At 52.7% G+C, this 26,973-nt stretch overlaps 1 protein-coding gene across 1 annotated transcript in view; it reads left to right on the top strand.

The window, feature by feature from the left end:
- The window catches only part of LMNA (lamin A/C), a 43,980-nt gene extending 17,007 nt beyond the window's left edge, over positions 1-26,973 (top strand). Inside the window, exons 2-12 of the mRNA XM_087943247.1 lie at positions 11,971-12,127; positions 16,588-16,713; positions 17,916-18,086; positions 18,354-18,479; positions 18,643-18,863; positions 19,188-19,398; positions 21,847-21,954; positions 22,111-22,230; positions 22,967-23,059; positions 24,551-24,799; positions 26,175-26,973. Coding sequence (XP_087799373.1) covers positions 11,971-12,127; positions 16,588-16,713; positions 17,916-18,086; positions 18,354-18,479; positions 18,643-18,863; positions 19,188-19,398; positions 21,847-21,954; positions 22,111-22,230; positions 22,967-23,059; positions 24,551-24,799; positions 26,175-26,201 — 1,609 coding nt within the window. The 3' untranslated portion in view covers positions 26,202-26,973. The remainder of the gene's footprint in view (positions 1-11,970; positions 12,128-16,587; positions 16,714-17,915; positions 18,087-18,353; positions 18,480-18,642; positions 18,864-19,187; positions 19,399-21,846; positions 21,955-22,110; positions 22,231-22,966; positions 23,060-24,550; positions 24,800-26,174) is intronic.

Raw genomic sequence — 26,973 nt, 5'->3', positions numbered from 1 at the left:
CTTGCGGACTCTCTCTCTCTCTCCACAGGCTCCCCTGATCCGGATCCTTGGGATTCAAAGGTAGACTGCTTTAGAATAGGAAGGTTCTGTTTTGGTGCCTCAAGCCCGCCGCGTTGCATGTTTTTTAGAGGTGCCAGCTTTGGAAACGGAGTCTATATGAAACCATTTTTCCATGTTGCCTTTAAAACATGCAGCTGCACCTTCTGATAAGTTACCATTTGATGTTCTGGGCCTTTTCCGCATTCCTGTTTCTGTACAGCTGGCCGTCTTTCCCCCTCACTGGGCCCACCCTTCTTCTGGGGGGCCCCTGCAGCTCTCACCCCCCAGCGGCTCCTCCTTCCCCTTCTATCAAATGTCAGAAGATCTTGATGTTTTAATCAAATTCCTCCTCCTCCTCCTCCTCTTCTCCTTCTTCTCTTCCCCCTTCCTCCCTCCTCCTCCTCCTCTTCTCCTTCTTCTCTTCCCCCTTCCTCCCTCCTCCTCCTCCTCTTCTCCTTCTTCTCTTCCCCCTTCCTCCCTCCTCCTCCTCCTCTTCTCCTTCTTCTCTTCCCCTTCCTCCCTCCTCCTCCTCTTCTCCTCTTCTTCTTCTCTTCCCCTTCCTCCCTCCTCCTCCTCTTCTCCTCTTCTCCTTCTTCTCTTCCCCCTTCCTCCCTCCTCCTCCTCCTCTTCTCCTTCTTCTCTTCCCCCTCCCTCCTCCTCCTCTTCTCCTTCTTCTCTTCCCCTTCCTCCCTCCTCCTCCTCCTCTTCTCCTTCTTCTCTTCCCCCTCCCTCCCTCCTCCTCCTCTTCTCCTCTTCTTCTTTTCTTCCCCCTTCCTCCCTCCTCCTCCTCCTCTTCTCCTCTTCTCCTTCTTCTCTTCCCCCTTCCTCCCTCCTCCTCCTCCTCCTCCTCCTCTTCTCCTTCTTCTCTTCCCCCCCCTCCCTCCTCCTCCTCTTCTCCTCTTCTCCTTCTCTTCTTCCTCCCCCCTCCTCCATGAAAAACCAGCTGTTTCTGTCAAAAAAAATTCTCCCCGGTTTATTGTCCGTGAGATGAAATGCAGCCATGAAAGTCTGTGTGTGTTGCGAGTGATGTGTTCAGACAACAGTTCTCTGCTTCTGTCTTGGAGCCAAACGGGCTTCAGCTGTGAAGGGAGTCAGTTGCAACGCTTCTCCCCAATGGCAGACAGACAGCAGCTGCTTCCTCCTCCCTGGGCCTTTCCCAACACCGGGGACCTGACGTCCTGCCAGGTGGAGGTTCTCCAGCCTTCCGGCACCCCAGACCAGGATTGTAGGTGAGGCAAGGCCATGCCAGGGATCTCCTGCGTGGGTCTTTTTACGGGGCAGAGAGTTTGGTCCTGGGCGACCCTCGGAACAGCAATAGCACTTGGACTTATATACCGCTTCCCAGTGCTTCTCAGCCCTCTCTTAAGCGGTTTAGAGAGTCAGCCTCTTGCCCCCAACAATCGGGGTCCTCATTTTTACCCTCCTGGGAAGGACGGACCTTTGGAAGAAGGAAGGAAGGAAGGAAGGGAGGGAGGGAGGGAGGGAGGGAGGAAGGAAGGAAGGAAGGAAGGAAGGAAGGAAGGAAGGAAGGAAGGAAGGAAGGAAGGAAGGAACAATCGGGGTCCTCATTTTTACCCTCCTGGGAAGGACGGACCTTTGGAAGGAAGGAAGGAAGGAAGGAAGGAAGGGAGGGAGGGAAGGAAGGAAGGAAGGAAGGAAGGAAGGAAGGAAGGAAGGAAGGAAGGAAGGAAGGAAGGAAGGAAGGAAGGAAGGAAGGAAGGAAGGAAGGAAGGAAGGAAGAAGGAAGGAAGGAAAGAACAATCGGGGTCCTCATTTTTACCCTCCTGGGAAGGACGGACCTTTGGAAGAAGGAAGGAAGGAACAATCTGGGTCCGGAGGGATGGAAGGCTGAGTCAACCTTGAGCCTGGTGGGATTTGAACTGCCAAATTGCAGTCAGCCAGCAGTCAGCAGAAGGAGCCTGCACTCCTGCCCTCTGACCACTGCACCACCAAGCCTTGAAATGTGGGGGAAGGATCGGATGGTTTAGGAGGAAGACCACCTTGAAAGTTCGATGCCTGGAGAAGGTGGAACTGGGGAAAGGAAGAGGATGAAATTAGTCACAGTACCAGCTTGTCTTCCTCCGCTTTCCTACGTTGTTGGGAAAACCCTGTTTGAAAAGGGCCTGTTTTGTCTGTCTGCGCTGCGCTCTAAATCCCCGAGAGAACAGGAGTCAAAAGGCCCATTTTGGGAACGAGGGAGCTGCTTGCTCCCCGAGATTATAGGGAAATCATTTTTTTATTAACTCCCTGTCAAGCAACTCCGGGTGGCTCGCAATGGCACAAATGCCACAGCAGTAGAAAGCAAGGGGATTCTGAAAATCACAAAACGGCTTCTCACTTGTCCTGGCCGTGTCGTGCGGGGGAATTCACTGGGGAAAGAAATTATCCTTACAGTTAGGGGTGAAGGGAAACCAGGCCGCCGAAGGACACGGTGGCTGCTGGACACCCTCGAAGCTGACCCTGGCCAGAGCGGAGAAGGACTAGAAGGAGCAGCAGGGCGAGATCGGAAGACGGGGACAGTCCTGGCCCAGAGAATCGCCCAGAGCCGGACTCAGCCGAACGGACGACATTGTCATCGTCAAAACAATGTGAAGGTTTAAAACATTACAACGCCGGGCATTAAACATTGAAATGAAGTATTTTAACCCAAAAGAAGCCCCTCTGCAAGATCCCCCTCCAGCCACCTGAAGTGGCCATGGCCCAGTGGGCTGGAGGGGCAGAAGGCTTGGCCTGCCCACTTTCCAAAGGGAGCCCCTGTGTGCCCCGCTTGCTGTGGCTTCTGAGCCCTGAGGCTTGAGCCCCAGGCCCCAGCTCTGTGCAGGGCTGGGTCTGCCACTGCAGCCCCCACCCCCACCCCCTTCCAGAAGAGACCCCCCCTCCCCCGAGCTTTCTGCCTTCTCTTGGCTGCTTCAGCCCTGCAGCGCTTCCCATCAGCTGGAGCAGCATCCCCCACCCACCCACCCTTTCGCGCCCTACGGTGGTGGCCCTCCTGCAGGAGAAGTTGTGGGACTTTGTTTGGCTTCCTGGACTCGCTTGGGGGGTGGGGGGTGGAGGCAGAGCCCCTGGGAGGATGCAGGCCTTTCCTCAGCCCAGTTGTGAGCTGCCTGCCAGGTGCTTCCCCCAGGTGAGCAGCTTCAGGATCTCCTCCTAGCGGTGTGTGGATCTTCTAGGAGCCCCCAGTGCAAAAGGGGTGGGTGGGTGTCCTCCCATGCCTGTCAAATTGTCCCCGGCCCTCAGCCCATTGTCACTCTCCCAAAGGGCCCCTCCATGGAGTGATGCTTAACCATTTATGACCCTATTGCACAGAATCCTAGGGCAGGAAGGGGCCTCGGAGACCCTCTAGTCCAACCCCCTGCTCAAGGCAGGAAGACCATTCCGGCAAATAGCTGCCAGACCGACCTTTCCTTGAAAACCTCCCACCATGGGGAGCACCCACCAGCCTGGGAGGCCAGCTGCTCCATTGACCAGCCTTTGTTGCTTTATGCCATCCCTGGGGCAGATCGAGCTGAGAAAAGGGGCGATAAAAGGATTTCCTGCTCTCCACCTTTAAAGAAATAGGTGGGACCTTTTGAATGTTTTTGCCCCAGTGTGACCTGAGAGGGGATCTAATTCTCACACAGGTCTTAAAACTAGATGAGGAGAACCGGAATGAGTCGAAAACATGTTCCTTGTTCACTTATTGATGGGGGGAAATGTCCAGAGCTGCCGCTCTGCCTGGGCCCTGAGCGCCTCAGGAGATGGGGGGGGGGATGGGGAGGGAAGGTCAGCTGGACACAGCTGGCATTTGAGTTTCTGTCCCTCCTTCGTGCAATATTGAGCATCTTGTTTCCTGCCTCTGGTCAGCTGGAAACTTAGGCACAGACATAAAAACGCATTTGTGCATTTTGCCGTTTTAACGCGGTCGCAGGGAAGGTGCGGGGCCTGTATTGGAAGTCCTCGACTTATACCCACCTGGGATGTCTTGCTTAATGGCTTAATGTGCAATCCCGTGATGCCTCCCTTAACAACTGCACTGCTCAGCAATCCATTTGCCAGTCCCTGTTGTGGTAGCATATGAGGAATGGTTGCAGTTAACCAGTGGAACAGCTTGCCACCAGAAATTGTGGGTGCTCCATCACTGGAGGTTTTTAAGAAGAGACTGGACCCGTGATGACAAACCTATGGCACGTGTGCCGGAACTGCCATGCAGAGCCATTTTTGCCGGCACACGAGCCATCGCCTGGAACTGATCCACTGCGCATGCGCCCTCCCCCCGCTAGCCAGTGTTGGGTATCTGCCACGCATGCACGGGGGAGATGCACACACATTGCATTATGGGTACAGGCATGCACACGCACACACACACACACTTTTGACACATGACGATGAAAAAGTTAGCCATCACTGGACTGGACAGTCACTTATCTGAAATGGTATAGGTTCTGCTACTTCAGCAGGGGGCTGGACTAGTAGACCTCCAAGGTCCCTTCCAGCTCATTCCATTCTAAGAGAAGGACTAAGGGTGGCAGGATAGCCCTCCTCCAATATTTGAGGACTGTCATGGAGAAGAAGGGATGGACTTATTTTCCAAAACATCTGTGATGACCCAAAGCGGCGTGGCAGAAAAGCAACAAAGTCACAAAAGTAGATAAATTCCCTTTAACGCCTCCAACTTGGCCCCCAATGTCCAGTTATCCTTGGTCTGGAGATCAGACTCTTCCAAAAACAGTCTACAAAGGGAAGAAATGCAGTCCAAACCCCAAGTACAGATACATTAGAAATAAACCAACACAAACCATGCCGAAGTAATTAACATGACAGGCCAGGATAAGATAATAAAAGCACACACAGTTGGGAGGACGCCAAAACCCAGATAAACCTCAACAAAGACAATGCACGCTTTGCTTCCAGCAAGGTGCTGTGTGCAAATCCCCTTCTTATATCCTGTTCTCCCAGCTGCAACTAATGAAAGGGATCAGGGCCCTTTCCTCTCCCATAAGCCACATTGGTCCCTTCTCCGTTTCTCCCTGCGTGGCCTAGGATGAAGAGGGGATGGGCCTGGGTCTTTCTCTTTCCCTTCCCCCATTTCCTCCACAGCCACCAGATCCCCACTCCCACTCCCTGTCAGCTGCTCAATCTCCCCCTCAGAGTCCGACTCCAACGGAGGGCAGGGTGGGAAGTAACGGGTGGAAGGAAGATCATTAAAAGAGAGAAGCCACCTAGAACTAAGGAGAAATTTCCTGGCAGGACAGTTAGCCCGTGGAACAACTTGCCCGCGGAAGCTGTGGGCGCTCCGTCACTGGAGATTTTTATGAAGAGACTGGACAGCCATTTGGCAGGAATGGTATGAAGGTTCCTGCCTTGAGGAAGGGGTTGGACTAGAAGACCTCTAAGGGTCACTCCCAACACTGTTAATACTGTCATTCTGTAAATTGGGGATTACCTGTAACCTGAAAGGGTAACCAAACCGATCGTAGCAAAGTTGCATCTTGAGTTGGGAGATCAAGTTGGAAGCAGAAAAGGCGACAGGAGGCCTGTTCAAATAGCCGGGGCCGCTGGTGGCCCCATAAGGTTAATGGAGACCAGGTGTTGCTATTCATATTCGACAAAGGCATCGTGGTTCCTGTCCCGTCTATTTCACAGGCTTTAGAAAAGCAAAACTCCTTTTTGTTCAAAGCAATGCTGGAGTTGGCTCATCGAGGCCAGATTGAGCCTACTCACCTATGGACCAGAGGTCTCCAAACTTGGCAACTTTTAAGACTCGGGGACTTCAACTTCCAGAATTCTCCAGCCAGCAAAGCTTGAGGACCCTTGAAGCTCATGAACAGTTTGTTACCCGTTTATTCAGGCTTACTTTATGCAATAACAGCTGGGCACAGTGTGTGTGTGTGTGTGTGTGTGTGTGTCTTGCTTAATGGCTTAATGTGCAATCACGTGATGCAGTGTGTGTGTGTGTTGTCATGTAAAGACCAGCTTGCATTTTGCAACTCTGAAGTGAGGCAGGGCCGTCGGATTGTGCATGCTCCCCCGTGGGCCACATCAGTGGTTTCTTCCAGCAGCCCTCTTGGATCGTCTCCGTTTCTCTGGGAGGATCTGTGTGTGTGTGTGTGGGGGGGGGGTTCCTCAGTGCCCACAAAATTCTGTTCTGGCAATGAGGAAAAACTCCCCCTGGAAACGGAAGCCCGGGGTTTTGCTGCGACTTGCAAAGGGGGTTGGCGGCATCGGGCATGTTTTCCCCACGTTTCTTCCTGGCTTTTAGGAGTGGAACAGATGAGTCAGAGGATGTTGGGCAGCCGAGCTCCCTTTCTCTCCCAGAGGTCCCAGCAGGGTTTAGCACTGCTGCCTGTCCAGTTTTGATGACTACCATCCCAAAAAGATGCTGAAACGTTAGAAAGTGTGCAGAGAAGATGATTTAAGGGGCTGGAGGCTAAAACATAGGAGGCATGGCTGGTCTAGTGAAGAGAAGGGCTAGGGGTGACATGACAGCTGCATTCCAGTATTTGAGGGGCTGCCCCAAAGAAGAGGAAGGGGGGGTCAAGCTATTCTCCAAAGCAGTGGTCGCCAACCAATGGGCCGGGGACCACTGGTGGTCCGTGAGAAAATTTTGGTGGTCCACAGAGAAATGTCCCCCCCCCCCAAAGCAATTAATCCAGGCTGCCCAGGAACACAAGATCATGCCACCCACATGGCCTGTGGGAACACAAGGCTTGCATTGCAAACTACATGAGGTAGTGAGGGGAGGGGGGAAAGGGCGGAGGGGGGGACTTGCCCCACTCACCCCATGTGCCTGGCCTGGCCACTGGGCTGCTTCTTTCCGCTTCTTTCTTCTTCTGCTTTGGGCTGCACGCAAGGAAAGCATCAAAAAGTCTTTCTTTCTCTCCCCCAAACTCTGCCAGAACTGAGTCTTTGGGACCCTGGAAGGCCTCTTGCTCCAAGAGGCTGCGCCAGCACGACAATGACTCATTTCTGGTGGAGTTTGAGGGAGAGAAAGAAAGACTTCTGCTGCTTTCCTTGCATGCACCCAAAAGTCTCTCTCTCTCCCCCCCTCCCCCTGAGAACGGAGCTGGAGACGGAATCCTGCGATCCCAAATAAAGAACGATCGATCGGTAGGAAAACCAGGCGGGGAATTTTCCTGCAGACTTTTTTTGGGGATTTTCCCAGGGTCTCTGGTCCGCGGGATTTAAAATTAGGAGTTTGGTGGTCCCTGAGGTCCAAAAGGTAGATGACCCCTGCTCCAAAACACCTGAAGGCAGGAGAAGAAGCAAGAAGCAGCGGATGGAAACTTACCAAGGACCTGGAATTAAGGAGACATTTCCTGACAGAACAATTCACTAGTGGAACAGCTGGCCTCCAGAAGTTGTCGAGGCTCCATCGCTGGAGGTTTTCATGAATTGACTGGACAGCTATTTGTATGGGATGGGTGCAGGGTCTCCTACTTGTGGAGGGGGTTGGACTAGAAGATCTCCAAGGCCCCTTCTAACTCTGATATTCTGTTGTTCCCTTTCTGGCAATCCCAAAGCAGCTCTTTAGGAGTTTTGGTGTTGTGAGGACGGGGCTTTCTGTCTGGTTTTGTGCCAGCTTTGCAAACTCAGCAAGAAAGGAAGTTTCCCCAACCCAAAATAGAAAGTCGTTTTTCCCACCTCCTTTAAAAGCCTCGTGACAATAAAAATGAATGACTCGGAGATTCCACTTCTTGGGGCGGGGGGGGGAATCCCAATTCTGGCCGAGGGGAACCGTGGCTGGGATGTGTTGCTGTGGTGGTGTTTGTGAGAAACAGCCCCAAGGTCTCCTTGGCAACCTCTTTGTTGGCATCTTGGTCCCCATCCCTGTTTCTGGCAAAGAAGCTCTGTGTGAGGAGGAGGAGGAGGAGGAGTCATGAGGACTAGAAGGGCCACTTTGCTTTTGCGACCCAGAGCCCAAGATTCTCAGAGTGGGCAGGACGACTGCACAGATACCCGAGAAGGAAAAGGAGAAAGTTGAGGCTGCATCTTATTCTGCTGTGTTAAAAAGAGTCGGGTGTCAATGTTTTTCTTCCCCCCACTTTTATCCTACAGTTTTTCCTCTTCCCTTTTTCCTCCCTTACTTTCTCACTATTGTCATTTTTATTTGTATCTTATATTTTGATAAGCCAATGAAAAATTTGGAAGCATAAAAAGGAAAAAAAAATAGATACCCTCAAGGATGCCCTGTGGCCTTTTTGCCCTTCAGTGCCCGCGCCAGCAGCAACTGTTCCTTGCAATTGCTTGCTTGTGAGAAGCGGAAGAAAACTCAGCCCACAGGGAATGGGTGTGTGTGTGTGTGTGTGTGTGTGTGTCTGTGTGTTGCTTTCAGATTCGTCTTTCTAGTAATTGGTTGTGGTGAGCGTAATTTGTAACACTGAGTTTTCATATTCAGTTACATCTTGCAAGGCCAATATGAAATCAGAAACACGCGGGCACTCACCTGTTTCAACAGCTTGGCATGTGCCCACCTGCTTAAGCCTCACCCTGAACATTTTCGCCTCTTGGAAGGAGACTGGCGCACTGGCCGTCCTCGCCTTCCGGCTTCAGCTGAGCTGTTTTTGGCCACCGATCGGTTCCCAGAACCACAAATCCGTGCATTAAATTGCTCCACCAGCCCCCACCCACCCCTTTCCAAGTGATTGAATATCACCCCGATTCCGTCCTGGACCATCTGTATTGCCGAAAGCTTCCCTTGGCCCGTCCCTCTGGGTTCCCTGGACTCGGTGCAGCTGGCATCATCCTAGGACCGTGATGGTGAACCTATGGCACGCAGAGCCCTCACTCTGGGCATGTGAGCTGTCGCCCCAGGGCACACACCCGGGAGTTGCACGCGCAGGGGCGGGGTGCACGCATGTGGGTCTTGTGCACATGTACAGGGGGGCACAGATGCATGCGTGTGGGGGTGAGGCGCATGTGCGGAGCGCGTGTTTGCATTTTGGAGGTGCACGTGTGCACTTTGGGCACTTGGTGCCGAAAAAGGCTTGGTGCCATCACTGTCCCAGGAGCTGCATGGCACCGGCCCTCCTGCTGCAGACTTTGCCAAATTCAAGTCCAAACCGAACCCCTTCGGTCAAAATCTGTGGCGCTGAAACGGGAAGGAAGACCCTTGTCCAAGGCTGCAACGGCGGTTGGTGGGGGCCGAAAGAGGCAAAGCGGTTTCCAAAACGCAGAGACCGTTTGCACGTGGCCAACGATGGGTAGTCCTCCACGTACGACCACAGCTGAGCTCAAAAGGTCTGTTGCTAAGTGAGACCACGGTTTGGCCCCATTGGATGACGTCCCTTGCCACCGTTGTTAAAGCGAATCGTTGCAGTTTGTTAGGTTAATCCCACGGTCGTTAAGTGAACCTGGGTTTGCTTGTCAGAAGGTCGCAAAAGAAGGCAATGGGACTGCTTGGACACTGGAACCATCCTAAGGACATGCCAGTTGCCAAGCGTTGGCATTTTGACCTCGTGTCCATGGGGATGATGCTGCCAGGGTCATAGATGTGGGAAAAAAATGGCTGTTAAGCCCCGTTTTCCAGTGCTGTGGCAACTTTGAACGGTCTTTAAACGAGTGGCTGTAAGTCGAGGGATGCCTGTATTCCCCCCGCCGCCGCCAGCTACCGAGTGAGCCGGCGGTGCCTTTGGAGCCGCCGCCCTTGTAGTGTCTAGTTGCCTCTGGTTGTCTCGTCCAAGGAGAAAAGGAAAGGCAGCCGAGTAGTGGAAACTTGGATCCGAGCTCTGATAAACATGCCGATTTTTCCTTCCCTCGTCTTGATACGTGTTCCGTTCTCCTTCCTAAATTAAAGCCAAATGAAAGTTTTTTTTTTTAACAAACGGGGGCCCTGTTTCCCTGTTTTGGCTCTGTGGCTGGCATCCTGCCTCTTGGGTTGAATGGAGAGGGAGGGGCTACACAGGAGCCCACGCCCTCTTTCCTGCTGGGTTCACTGGGCCCCACCCATGGAGCCCCCATCCCTGCCAGCCGTTTGCCCCAAAGCCTGGCCACTGGGGGTCCGTAGCCCAGCCCAGGAGGAGGAGGAGAAAGCAGCCTGCGGTGCCCACCGCAATGTGGATATTCTCCTCCGTTGTGCTGCATAAAACGTGGCCAGTGTCTTTTTTGCAAGCCGACCCACACAACAACCTCTCGTCTGGCTTCGTAGTTTTTTCTGTGGGTGCACAACCCCCTCATCCCGGATCCGGGGCTGAGTTTAAGCATTCTGGAGCAGGGCTCTCAACCGTCGGAAGTCCACAAGTCTTAAAAGTTGCCAAGGTTGGAGTCCCCTTGGCAACATGCCAGGGCATGGCGTGGACGGGTCTTTTTTTATCGCTGCGTTTCTATCCTGCTTGACTTTTCCCATCTCCAGACAGTTGGATGTAATCAAACGTTCGGCCTGTTTAATGCCACTATAAATACACTGAAGTTCTGGCTGAGGGTGAGTGTAGCTGAACGATGCCAGGCAGGATAGACCCGTGAGGGCGAACCTATGGCACGCGTGCCGGAAGTGGGAGGTCGCCCAGAAGAGCCCCACTGCGCATGCGCGTGACCCCCTCGCCGGCCAGCTGATTGTTGGGTATCTGCTGTGCATGCGTGGGGGGAGATGCACGCAGAGGAGATGCGCAGAGGCATGTGCCGTGCCGGGGGGGTGCGTGCCACATGCACAGAGGCGTGCGGGGGTTCATGCCTGCATGTGCAGAGGCGCATGGCACGCATGTGCAGGGGGGCAAAGGGAGTCGCGCACGCATTGCATCATGGGCCTGGCATGCACACACTCTTAGCACGCAACGTTCGCCATCACTGGGATAGACCCCGGTGTTCCTCAACCTTGGCCACTTTTAAGATGTTCTTAAGTGAGACGCTCCGAGAGCACCAGTTGAGCCCCGAGCCACAACTATTCTCTCTATTGGCACAAATTCTTAGTTGATTATCATCGCCAACTGCGGAGGTGGGATCTTGGGATACAAAGCATTGTGTCAACTCGTAAAGCATCCCTATGCCTGTTATAGAGTTGCCATAATTTTAGGGGGGGGGAATCTGAAAGGAGCAGTGCGGGAGTTTAAAACCAGAAGTACATTCCAACACTTATTCTTACAAAGATTGTAGCTAAGCTACCGGGTCTTCTGCCCGTGAAAATCCTCGATTGGAGAACGTGATTGATGACACCCAGCCTGCGAACGTACTTAATTGGAGAATCTGATTTATGACGCACTCAGGGGGCGGGGGGAAAACAGGGTCACAGATAACTGTAAGTTACATATGCCAGAGTTGGCCTCATACAGGTACCCAGTTTTGAAGGCATCTCAGTAGCATTTGTTGGGTTGTTAGCAACTGAGCCAGATTTGCTTTTGATCCGTTTCTTCCCCTTCCTGGTGGGGGAGGCCAAATAGCCGGTCCCACAGATGAAAGGTGGTCCTTCTCTGGATGGGGCATCAGTTGCTTTAAGAGTTTGGTCCAAACTAATTTAAAGTTTCTGCTTCTTCAAGCCTGAATGCCTTGATTTCTAGAATCTGTTGCCTCCAGGTGGCGCCCACAAGATCTTAGGCAATGATCAGCACAGCCAGATGGGGGCGCCAGGTTCCCAGAAAACGCAGTTCTACTCACACATGAACCTGTCGTGGTTTACTTAGCGATTGAATGAATGAATGAATTTCTTTATTGGCCACGTGTGATTAAACACGGAAGGAATTTGTCTTGGTGCAAATGCTCTCCGTGTACATAAAAAAAGAAAAAAATACATTCGCCAAGAATCATCAGGCGCAACCCTTAATGATATTCATAGGGTACCAATAAGCAAGCCAAGAGTTGCTGAGATGCGTGAGTGGAGTCATTCTCTGTATCTCTGGGCCTGGGTTCCAATTCTGGTTCATGTTCTGGTGTTTCTGAGTCACGTTCCCTTGGGGATCTTGGGGATCAAAGTCCACCTTGGGAGGCTGCTCCCTCCTGACCCATTGCTGCATCTTCTCCGTCCAGGAACACCAAGAAGGAAGGAGACCTCCTTGCCGCCCAGGCCCGCCTGAAGGATGTGGAGGCCCTGCTCAACTCCAAAGAGGCTGCGCTCACCACGGCCTTGGGGGAGAAGCGCAACCTGGAGGCCGAAGTCCGTGACCTCAGAGGCCAGCTGGCCAAGGTAGGACGGGCACCCCTGTGAGGGTCCCCAACAGTCCCCAGCTGCTCTGCCCCTGGGGGGCCCTTGAGATGGGAGGGGTCCTGTTTCTCCTCCGTCCCGGGTCCATCTTTGGACTACCAGTCCCAAAGGATACCGGGAGGATTGTGTTTGTAAGGTAGGCAATGTCTGTCAATGTCCCTTGTGCAGGAAGGGAGGGGTCCTTCTGCTAGGCCAGGGGTCCCCAACCACCGGTCCGCGGACAGGTACCGGTCCATGGAACAACTCCTACCGGGCCGCGGCTTGCTGGGCGCCGCTATCTTTTTTTTCATGAAAAAGTGCTTCCGGTGAGCTTTTCCGGGTAGAAAGCTCACCGGAAGCACGTTTTCATCAAAAAAAGATGGCGGCGCCAGCGCTTCCGGTGAGCTTTTCCGGGTGGAAAGCCATTTCCGGTGAGGTCACTGGAAGCACTTTTTCATCAAAAAAAGATGGCGGCGCCCAGCTGATGCCGGTACCGGGCCGCGGAGCCCAGCTGATGCCGGTACCGGGCCGTGGCGTCAAAAAGGTTGGGGATCACTGTGCTAGGCAACCACCAGACGTTCACCTCCTTCACGGGCCAGCTCCTGTTCCTGCACACTGCCAACCAAGGCCAAGAAAGAGGGCAGAGCCAGGGTTAATGGGTGGCCCTTATTAGGCTCCCAAAACTGAAGGCAGAACCGGGTGTTCAATTTGCACCTGGTTTGCCGAACCAGTATTTGAACCCACTGGCTGGCCCTGCCCACCCGTCCCCTCCCCTCCCCGGAGTCTCTGCGTGGCCCATTTTCTTTCTTTCTTTTTTGAAAACAGTTTTATTAATTTTAACAACAAACAAAAACACATAAAACATAAAAACATCATCCTTCCTTCATGAGTTTACAGACAGTGTATCGGTTGGTTTACCACTCCTTTTTGTGCATCCATTTCATAGTCTCCATTGTAATTATATTGCATAATAGCTCATATTATCAATCAACAATTATATAGCCTGATATCATTATTAAACAATCATTTGACTATAATTTTATTAATTCATACTTTAACGAGATAACTATAGTTTACTTAATTTATTTTATAGCAAATCATAAAGTCATACCAAGTCTAGCTTAATAACATTTTATAAAGATAGTATCAAAGAAAAAAAAAGAAATATGTATTCATTGTTTCCTAAAGTTCTAAATATTCTATTATTATATTTTATTATCTAGCCATTGATAGAAAAGGTCCCAAATTTCATAGAATTGTTTATCTTCTTGTTCTCTAATTTCGTTTGAAATTAGAGAACAAGAAGATAAACAATTCTATGAAATTTGGGACCTTTTCTATCAATAACTAGATAATAAGATAAGATAAGATAAGATAAGATAAGATAAGATAAGATAAGATAAGATAAATTTATTGTCATTGTGCTCAGGAACCTGAGAACAACGAAATAAGGTGCTCTTTCGCAACATACAACTAAACAACACCAAAAGATGTATACAAATAACAATATAAAACAAATTAAAACAAATAACAATTTAAAAACTGTACAACCAGGATATATGTGTTAAGACCACCAGATTCATAAATAAAATATAATAATAGAATACTTAGAACTTTAGGAAACAATGCGTGGCCCATTTTCGATGCAGGAAGGTGCAGGGTCCCTCCTTCTCCCTGCTTTCCCCACTTACGTCCACCCTGCGCCCTCTGTGGGCTGGCAAAGCTCATCTCTGCAGGAACCAGGTGAGGCCAACAGGGGGCGATGGAGTCCACCCTTGGCCAAGGCAGAGAGGAGGGATGGGAGTTGGAAAGCAAATCGACCCCTCCGTTCACTGACCTTTCAGAGGAACTGGGTGTGGGGACTCTGGCTCCCATCATCCCCAGCCATGGATAGGCCTCCCTGCCCATTTTCTGTTTGTTTGTTTCTATAAATTTTATTTATTTCTATCCTGCCTTTGTTATTATAATAAAACAACTCAAATTGGCCAAGAGACCAAATTACTCCTCCTTCCTATTTTTCCCAGCACAACAACCCTGCGAAGTGGGCTGGGCTGAGAGAGAAGGACCAGGGCCAAAGTCACCCAGCCAACTTTCATGCTGAAGGTCAGACTAGAACTCCCAGTCTCCTGGTGATTGGACCACAGGCACCCAATCAGCTTTCATGCTTAAGACAGGAGTAGAACTCCCAGTCTCCTGGTGATTGGCCCAAAGTTTCCCAGGGGCTTTTGTGCCTAAGGCGGGACTAGAACTCCCAGTCTCCTGGTGATTGGCCCAAAGTTTCCCAGGGGCTTTTGTGCCTAAGGCGGGACTAGAACTCCCAGTCTCCTGGTGATTGGCCCAAAGTTTCCCAGGGGCTTTTGTGCCTAAGGCGGGACTAGAACTCCCAGTCTCCTGGTGATTGGCCCAAAGTTTCCCAGGGCTTTTGTGCCTAAGGCGGGACTAGAACTCCCAGTCTCCTGGTGATTGGCCCAAAGTTTCCCAGGGCTTTTGTGCCTAAGGCGGGACTAGAACTCCCAGTCTCCTGGTGATTGGCCCAAAGTTTCCCAGGGCTTTTGTGCCTAAGGCGGGACTAGAACTCCCAGTCTCCTGGTGATTGGCCCAAAGTTTCCCAGGGCTTTTGTGCCTAAGCGGGACTAGAACTCCCAGTCTCCTGGTGATTGGCCCAAAGTTTCCCAGGGGCTTTTGTGCCTAAGGCGGGACTAAAACTCCCAGTCTCCTGGTGATTGGCCCAAAGTTTCCCAGGGCTTTTGTGCCTAAGGCGGGACTAAAACTCCCAGTCTCCTGGTGATTGGCCCAAAGTTTCCCAGGGCTTTTGGCCTAAGGCGGGACTAGAACTCCCAGTCTCCTGGTGATTGGCCCAAAGTTTCCCAGGGCTTTTGTGCCTAAGGCGGGACTAAAACTCCCAGTCTCCTGGTGATTGGCCCAAAGGTTCCCAGGGGCTTTTGTGCCTAAGGTGGGACTAGAACTCCCAGCCTCCTGGTTGCCAGTCTGGTGCCTTCACCACCCGATGAAGCTGGCTTTCCTTCTACTTTAGATCCTCTAAAGTCCAGAGGTTTTTCACTCCCTGCCGCCTCTAAGACAGGGGTGTCCAAGTGGATTTCTTTACGGCCGGATCAGCATCGCAGTTCTCCTCCATTGGGCTGGCAGGTGGGGGGAGGCGGGGGAGGCAGGGTGGACGCCTCCTGCAGCCGAAAAGGGGTTGTGGGGGAGCCTCGCATGGGCCTTTTTGGCCTGCAGAGGCACCACGGGCCGGTCCTTTGGTATTTCCAGACCGGCCCCGCGGGCCAGATTTAAACTCGAGTTTGACCCCCCTGCTCTAAGGGGACGACGGCAGGCCCCGATGGAGAGAAGCTTCCATTAGGATTGATGGCTTGTGAATGCCAGGCCTTTACTTGGGGGAACGTAGCTTAAGAGGATCGGGCTCACACACACACACACACACACACACACACACACACACACACACCTGATGTTTCTGGGAGCGTGGAGCCGCTGGGGTGTGGCAGGCACATTGGGCATCAAGGGGCCTAGAGCAGGGGCCTCCAACCGTGGCCCCTTTAAGACTGGTGGACTTCAACTCCCAGAATGCCTCAGCCAGCATACCTGGGAGTTGAAGTCCACCAGTCTTAAAGGGGCCACGGTTGGCAGTGATGGCGAACCTTTTCAGCACCCAATGCCCAAACCAGAATGTGTGTGCATGTCCGCGTGCCGGAGTGCCAGAAAACCGAAGCCCAGCTGGCCGGTATGCACATGCCTGCTTTTGTGGCATTTTGGGGGGCAGTTTTTGTCCATTTGCAGGCTGTTTTTTCAGGCTGAAAACAGCCCCAAAGATGGCCTAAAAACACCCCAGAAAACACCCCCTGAAATGGCCTGGAAATGACCGGAAAACGGCCTGGTTTTGGAGACCAGCTGGCTGGCACACATGTGCACGTCAGAGACCCGAAGAGCGGCTGGCCCAGGGAGAGGGCTCTGCTTTCCACCTCTGGCCAAAGGTTCGCCATCACGGGTGGCCCGGAAGAGCCCCCACTGCGAATGTGTGCGCGGCGCCCACCAGCCGGCTGATTGCCGGGTATCTGTTGCGCATGCGTGGGGGGAGACGTGCACGCATGAGCAGAGGCATGCGCCACGCTGGGAGAGGGTTGTGTGCACATGCACAGAGGTGTGCGGTGGTGGCGGTGGCGTTACGCATGGATGCACAGAGGCGCATGGTGCGCAGGGGGCAGGGGGAGTCACGTGCGCAGGGCATCATGGGTCAGGCACACAGGCGCATGCGCACACACTTTTGGCATGCAATGTGGAAAAGGTTCGCCCGCCCTGGTCTAGAGACAGACGTTGTGCGCCCGGCCTGGTCAGAGCCGCCTCCTGCAACGTGCCCCTCCCCCGGCCAGGCGGCCAGAGGGTCTGGGGCCACTCGCTGTCCCTTCCGGGGCGTGACGGGGAGTCCCTCGTTTGTCCCCCTGCAGTTGGAGGTGGCCTTGGCCGACGTCAAGAAGCAGCTTCAGGACGAAATGCTGCGGCGGGTGGATGCAGAGAACAGGCTGCAGACCGTGAAGGAGGAGCTGGACTTCCAGAAGAACATCTACAGCGAGGTGAGTCCCAGAACCCAGAAGGGGCCCCTTAGAGGTCATCCAGCCCAGCCCCGTCTAGGGCAGGAATCCTGCTCCGCCTCGGCTTGGGAAGGGACTCTGCTGCTTCATGGCTCGGATGGCCGGGAATTCCTCCTTATTTTGAGTTGGGGTCTCTCTCTGTAAAAGCCCCCCTCCCACATTCTGAAATAAATTTCATTATGAAGTTTCGTTATAGAATAAAAATAGGGAGAAAAAGCAAAAGTTAGAAAAGGAAAAGATGGAGACCGACACCTTTTTTTTCAGTACAGGCAGTCCTAGACTTACAGCGGTTCATTTAGCGACCGTTCAAAATTTACAACGGCACTAAAAAAAAGGTGATTTGTGACTGTGCTTCCCCTGTACGGCGGCTGCGGCATCCCCGGGGCCGCCACTTTTGCAACCCTTCTGACGAGCAAAGTCCAAGGCAGATTCACTGAACGACCATGTTGTTAAATAGTGAAGGGAAATCGCTTAACGACCATGGCAAGAAAGGTCAAAAATGGGCCAAATTCACTTCACAAATGTTTCCCTTAGCAAGAGGAAATTTTGGGCTGAATTGTGGCCGTAAGTCGAGGACTGTCTGTACAGTGGCATGCAACTCCACCCCCCCCCCTTCCGCTTTACATTTCACAATGTTTCAAGTAACAATAACTAATTAATTTTCCAAGCCTAAACGGCGGGCTGGGAGACTTGAACTCGCCACCCTGCCTTGGGGCAGGCAGCCGGCCCAGCAAAAATCTAACTGGAGTCAACAATCTAAATGTTGACTCTGGGCTATGGAGGTGTCCCATTGGAGGATACGAATTAGGATACACCCAGAGGGGTGGGGGGGAAAACCAGGGTCAAGGGTGACAGTGAATGGTGTGTCTCAGAGTCGGCTCCACCCAGGCAGTGCCGGACATGTTCGCTCCCAATAAATCCTTTGGAAGTTTTGGAAGTTTGGCTCGAGACCCACGATTTAAATGGGGGGAACGGCCGGAATCCCGGTGTAAGGCATCCTCTTGCAGCCTCTTCTCCCCACGTCTGGAAACGGCGCCCCCCCCCCAGAGGAGCCGCTGGATGGCGGGGGCTGCAGGTTGGGGCTGGGGGGGAACGGGACGGGTCACAGTCGGGAGGGGGCTGTCGTGCCTTCTTGACAGTCCTGGGATGCCCTGCTCACCCGCTGGCCACCCCCTCCCCCGCAGGAGCTCCGCGAGACCAAGCGCCGCCACGAGACGCGCCTGGTAGAGATCGACAACGGGCACCAGCGCGAGTTCGAGAACAAGCTGGCCGACGCGCTGCAGGACCTCCGTGGGCAGCATGAGGCCCAGGTCAAGCACTACAAGGACGAGCTGGAGAAGACCTACGCGGCCAAGGTAGCACCCCTGGAGGGGGTGTGTGTAGACTCCCGCTGCCACCATCCCCAAGCGCCAGCCGGCTTCTGCTGCCCCCTCCCTTCCAGGGGCTCCGGAGCGTGGAGAAGCCGCTCTCCCTCATTGCAGCCTTCGGAGGAGGGCGGCCCTTGAGGTTGGGGGGCTGGGGCAGAGGGGGCCTTGCCAGCTCTTGGCCTTTGGGGGGGCAGCCTTGAGGACCAGCTCCTTAGCAATGCGCCAACCTCCCGAGCGGCTTCCGCTTCTTTGCAGCTGGAGAACGCCAAGCAGTCGGCCGAGCGGAACAGCAACATGGCTGGGGCGGCTCACGAGGAGCTTCAGCAGACCCGGATCCGCATCGACAGCCTCTCCGCCCAGCTCAGCCAGCTGCAGAAGCAGGTAGGGGGCCTGGCGGAGCGGGGGGGCAGGGGAGGGGCCGCCGGTTTCCAGGTGGGGAAATCGGCCCCTTTGGCTCGGTCGGGTGAGCCAGGGCAGGGGTCCTCTCGCCCCCTCCCCCCCCTCCAGGCCCCCAACCCCTCTCTTGCCTTCCCCTCCCCCCCAGTTGGCGGCCAAGGAGGCGAAGCTGCGGGACCTGGAGGACGCCCTGTCCAGGGAGCGGGATACCAGCCGCCGCATCCTGGGGGAGAAGGAGCGGGAGATGGCCGAGATGCGGGCCCGCATGCAGCAGCAGCTGGACGAGTACCAGGAGCTGCTGGACATCAAGCTGGCCCTGGACATGGAGATCAACGCCTACCGCAAACTCCTGGAGGGCGAGGAGGAGAGGTGGGGGCGGCGGCCTGGGCCCACTTGGCCGGCCGAGCTAGGCGGGGCAGTCTGGGGCCTTCAGGGGTGGCCCCGGAGGGTCTGCGGGGAAAACCACCCCTCCCTCCTTGGGTGTCAGTAGACGGACAGCGATCCGGTTCAGACTTGGGCAGGTGGGGGGGGGGGTTTGCCCGGCTGCCCCTCCTCTGGGGTGAGCCTTTGGGGGCCCTTTGAGGTCCGCTTGGCTTGGGCCCTTCCCTGGGCACGGAGGGGGGCGGGCACTGGCTCTCTGGGGACAGCGCAGGTGCATATCCCTCTGCGTCTCTCGCCCCTCCCCCCCCGCAGGTTGCGCCTCTCTCCCAGCCCCTCCTCCCAGAAGAGCGGCTCTCGCATCCGCGTCTCTTCCTCCGGGCAAAGCTCCACCAAGAAAAGGAAGTTGGAGGACGGCGAGAGCCGCACCAGCTTCTCCCAGCACGCCCGGACCAGTGGCCGCGTGGCCGTGGAGGAGGTGGACCTGGAGGGCAAGTTTGTCCGGCTGAGGAATAAGTCCAGTGAGGTGGGTGTGCCAAGGGGGGGCAGAGGAAGCCCTTTGATCCTGGGGGTGGGGGGCTAATCTAGCTTAGAGCGGGAGGGGGCTTGTTTGCTTCTTTATGGAAATGCATGGCCCACCCAGTAACTCCAGGATAAGGAAGGAAGTGGGCTTTGCTCCCTGTCGGTGGACAGCCGCCTCTGCCCTGCCAGGGATTCTGGGGAGGGGGGGAGGGGGGTTTCTCCTGGGGGCGTTCCTTGATGGAAGGATTGGTTTCTGCTTGTTTGTCTGGTGTCCATCCCTGCTTCTCTGGGTGTTGCCTGTCAGAAGGGATGTGTTTGGTCTGATGATGTTCCCTAGCTGGGTCATGAAACGTCTCCAAGAAAAATCACCAAGCTCAGAGAGCACCAAGGCCCCCACAGTCCTTCCTCCTCCTCCCCTCCTCCTCCCCTCCTTCTCCTCCTCTTCCTCTCCTCCTCCTCCCCTCCTTCTCCTCCTCCTGCTCCTCCCCCCTCCCCCTTCTCCTCCTCTTCTCCTCATCCTCCCCCTCTTCCTCCTCTTCCCCTCATCCCCTCCCCCTCCTCCTCCCCTCCTCCTCCTCCCCCTCCTCCTCTTCTCCTCCTGCTCCTCTTCCTCCTCCTCCCCCTCCCTCCTCCTCCCTTCCTCCTCCTCCTTCTTCTCCTCCCCCCTCCTCCCCCCTCCTCTTCTCCTTCTCCTCCTTCTGCTCCTCCCACCTCCTCTCCCCTCTTCCTCCTCTCCTCCTCCTCCTCCTCCTCCTCCCTCCTTCCCTCCTCCTTCCTCCTTCTCCTCCTCTTCCTCCCCTCCTCCTCCTCCCGCCTCCTCTTCTTCTTCTCCTCCACCTCCTCCCCCTCCTCTTCCTCCCCCCTGCAAACCCCCATCCTTCCTATCACTGATGAAACTTTTCTGCAAGAAAACCGTCACGCTCGGAGAGGACCTGCAATTTAGGTTTCGTTGTGGCCTCGCGGCAGCTTTTGAGCTGAGCCCCCCCCCCAGCCATCAAGGTCTCTGCCAGCCCTCTGAGCACGTTGAGAGGTTTCCTTGAGTTTGCGATGGCGAGCTGTGTGATGGCTGGATTTTGGCTATAGCCCAAGGCGCTGGCAGGATCCAGGCTGCCTTCCCTGCTTCCGAGAGCCGGCCTTGGCTTTGCGGCTCCCCATGGAGTCTCTCTGGCATCTGGTCAACAGGGATGCAGAACATTTTTATGTATAACTTTATGAAACGTTTGGAGAAGCAACATAAAAACTAAAAAGAGCAAGGATCTTCAAACTTGACAGCTTTAAGACCTGTGGACTTCAACTCCCAGAATTCCTGAGCTAACATGACTGGAGGAGGAGGAATTCTGGGAGTTGAAGTCCACAAGTCTTAAAGCTGTCAAGTTTGAAGACTCCTGATCTATCATCTATCATCTGTCTATCTATCTATCTATCTATCTATCTATCTATCTATCTATCTATCATCTATCTGTCTATCCTACCTATCTTTTTTTTTTTTTCAAAAAAGTTTTTAATTTTTTAATTTTACAAATCTCTTTACATGGGCAATGTGGTTCCAGATTATAACAACAGTTGTACATAATCATACTTTCATTTCCACCAATCTTATATAATATCATCTCATATCATTGTCCATTTCACTCATCTTTTAAGTTTCCATTTCATATTTCAATTCATTAATTCAATATCAATATCATTTCATCCACATATAGATTCCCAGTTCTTTACCCCCTATTATTTCCATTTTCAGCTTACCACCTATTTTATTCAACATTACACATCATTGTTATCCTAAAGTTTTCCTAGGTCAATTATATAATCAACAATCTAGAAAGAATAAAATAAAAACCAATATATTTAGGATCCACATGGTATATCCCCTCAATCTATCCGATTTAATAATTCATTCCCCAACTTTAAACATATTAACATTAAATAATCAACTGTATATTTTAAAACATATATATTTTAAGGTATCCTCCCTGAAGTTGCCAAAAATAGCTTCTTTATATAGCTCATTTTTAATCCTCCAATATAAGGGTTCAGAACAGCATAATTCACATACAATTTTATATATATCCAGTATATAGTTACATAATCCTAAAATAATTTCCAGCAATTTTAAACTAAGTGCCAGTATACATTCCCATGTGAAATCCCCCTTATATAATCCCTAACCCTATCTAATCCCATCTATCTATTTCTATCTATATCTGTCTATCTACTCATCCATTATCTTTGTGTCTGTCTGTCTATTTGAATTGGTCAAACAAAAACGAGAACAGAATAAAAGAATAAAAATGCAACGACGGGGACGATAGGCGTGTTAGTGCCCTTACGTTCGCTCCCTCTACTAACCACTTAATCGCCTTCCTGCCCCCCCCCAGCCCACCTGGCATCTCTTGGGCCCTCTAAGCCCCTGTAGATGCCACCACGGCTCCTCTTTTTGTGCCCCCCTCAGGACCAGTCACTGGGAAACTGGCAGATCAAGCGCCAGAATGGAGAAGACGCCCCCATTAGCTACAGGTTCCCTCCCAAATTCACCTTGAAGGCCAACCAGCTGGTCACGGTGAGCAGCAACGGTGGGCTTGGCGGGCAGGACCCGTTGGGGGTCCCGGGATGGGGGAGGCGAGATGCCAGGAGGAGCCCCCCCCCCGCCCCGCTCCTCTGGCGCCTGTGCCCTGAAAGCGGGATCAGCCTCTTCTTCTCTTCCTTCTCCTGCAAGATCTGGGCTGCGGGTGCGGGGGTGTCCCACAACCCCCCCACGGACATGGTCTGGAAGAACCAAAGCTCGTGGGGCTCCGGCGACAGTCTGCGCACGGCCCTGCTCACCTCCACTGGAGAGGTAAGGCGGGTGGGATTCGGGGGTGAGCCGGTGGGAAGACCCCACCGCAAAGGGGTAGAACTTGCCCTTGGAAAGGGAGACAAAACCCTATTCGGTTAATTCAATTAACTTAACTCTGGATTGTGTCATTAATCACCCTGTCCGGACTGACCCTGGACAGCCTCCAAATACAATAAAAATGCAATAAAAACAGAGTTTGAACAACCATTAGAAATATAGGAGGAGTTATAATTACCAAAAAAAATAGACTGTTATGGCTGCATCATTGTAAAAATGACTGAGGAGAGGCTAGCTCCACTTTGCCCACCCCTCGGTTGCCTCTTTTCCTCGTCAGATGAGGGGCCACCTCCCCCTAATTTGGTTGCCTAAAAATGCCCCTTCCCCCTAAATACATTCTGGAAATCCAGATGATGCCTTTGTGACTCTTTTGATTCCCGTTTAATTTTGAAACAATGCAGAGCCTGTCAAAACAATTATAGCAAGGGGGAGGCGGCACCTGGGACCCCTTGGATTAACAAGGGGAGGGGGGCTGTCGGTGGACACATCCTGGCCCTTTTCTTGGTGCCAGTGGGGAAGGGGCTTTCCTCTCCTGGTACGGGGAAGGCGCAGTTGAGGGTGCCAAGGCCCGAGCCCCTCTTCCTGTCTGCCTGCTTTCCTGGCTGTTTCCCTCCCAAATCCTCCTGAGCTGGGGTGGACCAGAATCAGCCCTCCCCCGTTTCTCCCTCCCTCCCTGCAGGAGGTGGCCATGCGGAAGTTGGTGCGCACGATTGTTGTCAATGATGAGGACGAAGAGGACGATGAGGATGGCATCCATGGCCACCATCACCATGTGAGTTATTTGGGGGGGGGGGGGAGGCCTCTGCCCACCTCCCGAGGGCTGGGTTCAAATGGGGAACAAACACAATTCAGCAGCACTCCTCGGGGTGGTTTTCGAAAATGCAAACAGCTTTGGTTGTGGGGCAAAGATGTCAGGGTGATGATTCAAGAGCTGACCAGCTGTTATATGATGATGGAATGCTAGGAAGGAGAGAGCAAGGTTTTTGGGCTGATATCACTTTAAGAGCTGTAATAAAAAGAGGCCCTGTTGGGGTGCATCTCTTTCTCTCCGTGTGCTTCCCTGCTGTACTTGCTGATTGCTCTTTGTTTGAGGTCCGACTAAAGTATGTGCGTATGTATATATTCGTTCTAGATAAAACCACTATTTAGATACAAGCCTCCCGTGGGAGAAATTCTTCCTCTGAAGCTGACTTTTTAAAATCAGGCTCTGCAGAGAATTTTGTTGTCTTTGTTAGTCTGCAACTGAGATTAAGAGTGCATTCAGAGGATAAAAAAAGACTTCCCCCCCAAAAAATAGCAATGAAAGCAAGCATACATGTGAAATAATCCTCAGTGTTTATAAATTATTTTAATTATTCTCAGGTGTACAGATTGAAATCTTTATACCAATAAAGGAGGATATTGGTAGCTCAGAGTTAAAGCGAGGGATCCTCGGTGTGTTCTCTGAGCTTGCTGGCTTTCTTGCAGGCGCTTCTGAAATATCTATATACCCCTCCTTGTTTTAACAAAATGACAAAGAATGTTAGTAAAGCCAGTACTTATTTATTTACCGTTTGTTTTATTCATTAAATGCACATGCCACCTTGTGTCACTGACTCAGTCACTGTCCCTTTGCAGGGAGAGTGGGTGGAAATGATGCTAGGTGAACTCGGGATGGAATCTTCCCAGCATCCACAGCCACTTAAAAAAATACAAAATAAACATCTCTTAATCTAAACCTGAAATCGGAATAAGAGAAGTGTTGCCTTTGTGTATATCGGACACTTCAGACCACGTTGGAAATCCAGTTTAATATTCAGCTGGTTAACGTGCTCGCATTTAACAGGCCTGTGGATTGAACAAGCCTGTTAAAGAGAAAAATGGGTTTAGCTTCAATCCAGATGTAATCTTTTTATTTCTGGAATAAATCAATGTAACGTATATTCTACCCTGGGCCATTTTTTTAAGAAGTCATTGTGGGTTCCAGAGTCCCAGACAAGCCAAGAGTCAAAAGGGTTGCAAGATAGGAATCTGACAGAAGGAGCATTTTTAGCTCAGGGTTGACCTGTGGGGGTCCTTGGAGCTCTTGGGGGCAGATGTTTCACGACCCAACTGGGTCACATCTTCAGTGTGCTGATGAAGTTGCCTAGTTTGGTAATAAAACATCCAAGTTCACAGAGCGCCAAGGACCCCACAGGTACGAATCCAGCACCTCCAGCCCAGATGGGGTCTCGGCCCGGAGGGTGCCAAGCTTTGCTTCTTCCCTTCTTCCTTCCTTCTGCAGAGCCACTGCAGCGGCAGCGGAGATCCGGGCGAGTACAACCTGCGCTCCCGCACGGTGTTGTGTGGGACGTGCGGGCAGCCGGCGGAGAAGTCCTCCGGGGCCACGAATGTGGGCACCAGCACCATGTCTACCGGCTCCTCCTCCTCCAGCCTGACCATCACGCGCAGCTACCGCAGTGGAGGCACCAACCTCGGGGAGAGCCTCCTGCCCCGCTCCTACATCCTGGGCAGCTCCACCCCACGCCAGCAGGTCAGTGCCAGCGGGCAGGTGGGACCCTGGGCCGGAGGAGGCGGCTTTGTGGTGGGAGCCCTCCAACTGGGAGTGGCCCTCCCTCCTCCTCCTCCTCCTCCTCCCGTTGCTGGGGAGGGCATGACGCATAGGACGGTGTGTCGGGGCTTTAAGACGCTTCCAGGCCGGCAGAGAGTTGGCAGAGCTTCCTGTGCCACACAGGGCTCCTCGGCCGGGGCATTTTGGATTGGTGGGGGCAAGAAAGAAATCCTGGGATGGTCCCCGCTGAACAGCATGTGGGGGTGGGTGGGTGGGCTGAAAACCCTGACAGGCTGCATTCTGTGGGGCGGTGGTGAGAGTGCAGTACTGCAAGCTACTTCTGCTGACTGCCAGGTGCCTCTGCAACTTGGCAGGTCAAATCCCACCAGGCTCCAGGTTGACTCAGCCTTCCGTCCTTCCGAGGTGGGTAAAAGGAGGACCCAGATTGTGTGGGGGGGGCGAGAGGCTGACTCTGTAAACCGCTGAGAGAGGGCTGGAAAGGCACCGTGAAGCGGCATAGAAGTCTAAGGGCGATTGCTATCCTGGCTTTGCAAAGTTCACATGAGAGCAATAAGCTGCACTTGGCTTTGTGCCCTGGGGGGCATGTCCTGTCTGGCACGGTATATGGTCTGCTGCTTGAACAGGGGTTGGACTAGAAGACCTCCAAGTGCCCTTCCAGCCCTCGTGTTTCTATGAAACCCTCTTGGGGGTGGTTGGAACAAGGGAGGTACAGTTTGGGTATCGTGTCTCGCCCCCTGTGGAACATCGCCCACGGACCCCCATCCCTCCCCCCGCCAAGCAAATGGAAGTGGCCCTTTGCAGGGCCTGCTTGGTGGCTGCACTGGAGGGGGGGTGGAGGCTGTCAAAGATGCCCCTGAGCTGGGGGACTTTTTGTGCAGAAAACTTTGCACTTTGGAAAATTGTTTTGATAGCTGCCTCCCCTGTTCCTCCCTGGCGTTCGGGAACTTGTGCCCATTTTGGGTCGCACTGATCGATTGGGGTGCAGAAATGGGGCCGGAGTGAGATTGGAGCACCCAAAGAGAGTCTTAGCTGGGAGGGAAGGCCCTGTTTTTTTGGACCGGCAGCCACAACTCGCTTGCTGGTATTTTGAGGGAGGCCCGATTCTAGATCGGCCCTGAATTTGGAATTAAGGAGAAATTCCCTGATTGTGAGAGCAAATTAGTCAGTGCTCCATCAACCCCCGGGGGGCCTTTAAGAAGCGACCGGACAGCCATTTGTGTGGAATGGTAGAGGGTCTCCTGCTTGGTCAGGGGGTTGGACTAGATGACCTCTGGGGGGTCCCTTCCAGCTCTGTAAGTCTGTCTCCTCTCTCTCTCTCTCCCCCCCCACCGCTTAGGTTCCTTCGAACTGCAGCATCATGTAACCTTCCGACGTTCCCCGACATGCACTCAAATTCTGCTTCGTGAAGCTCTTCTATCCTTAACATGCTCAGAAAAAAAAAGAGGAAACCATTTTTTTAAAAAAAGTTATTTTCTATGCAAGAATTTATACTTTATTATATATCTCTATATATCTCTCTATATATAAATACGCTAAAGATGCTTCAGGGTTTTTTAAGGGGGTTGGGGGAGGTCTTTTTTCCTATCGCGAAAGTTTAAAAGGAGCCCTGCCAAAGAGATTGTGATGTATGGTTGCCAAAAAGAAAAAAAAAAGAAGTCCTGGAATTTTAATGTTTTCCTTCCAGTAAGGGGGAGCGTGCAAATAGTGCAAATAGGCATGGTACATGCGTACGTGTGTGTACGTGTGTGTACGTGTACGTGTACGTGTGTGTGTGTGTCCTTGAATACCAAAGCTTTTCTTTTTGAAAAACGAAAAAAAAAAACGTTTTTTTCTTCTCCTGGGCCAGAGTTTGTCAACTTCATTAACTTTAAGATGGGTGGACTTCAACTCCCAGAATTCCCCAGCCAGCGCCCCCTCCCTCCCCCCCCATCTTAAAGTTGCCGAGGTTGTGAAACACTGCTCCAAGGTAAACTCCTTCAATGTGTTGCACTTAACTCTCTCCCTGTGAGGGGTGTTGACCACTAACTAACTATGGTTAACTCCGGCCTTGCTCCCCAGAGATCCATGATGCACTTAAGAGTCCAACTCTTTTGAAGACACTACAAAGCCAAGAGTTTTGTTTACATTGTGAAAAA

This window comes from Notechis scutatus, chromosome 14, assembly GCF_049901735.1.
Source record: "Notechis scutatus isolate UNSWTSFEM ecotype Mainland chromosome 14, rNotScu1.2, whole genome shotgun sequence".
NCBI classification, from domain to species: domain Eukaryota; kingdom Metazoa; phylum Chordata; class Lepidosauria; order Squamata; family Elapidae; genus Notechis; species Notechis scutatus.
The sequence above is the reverse complement of the archived record's forward strand: the minus strand, read 5'-3'. Positions and strand labels throughout refer to the sequence as shown.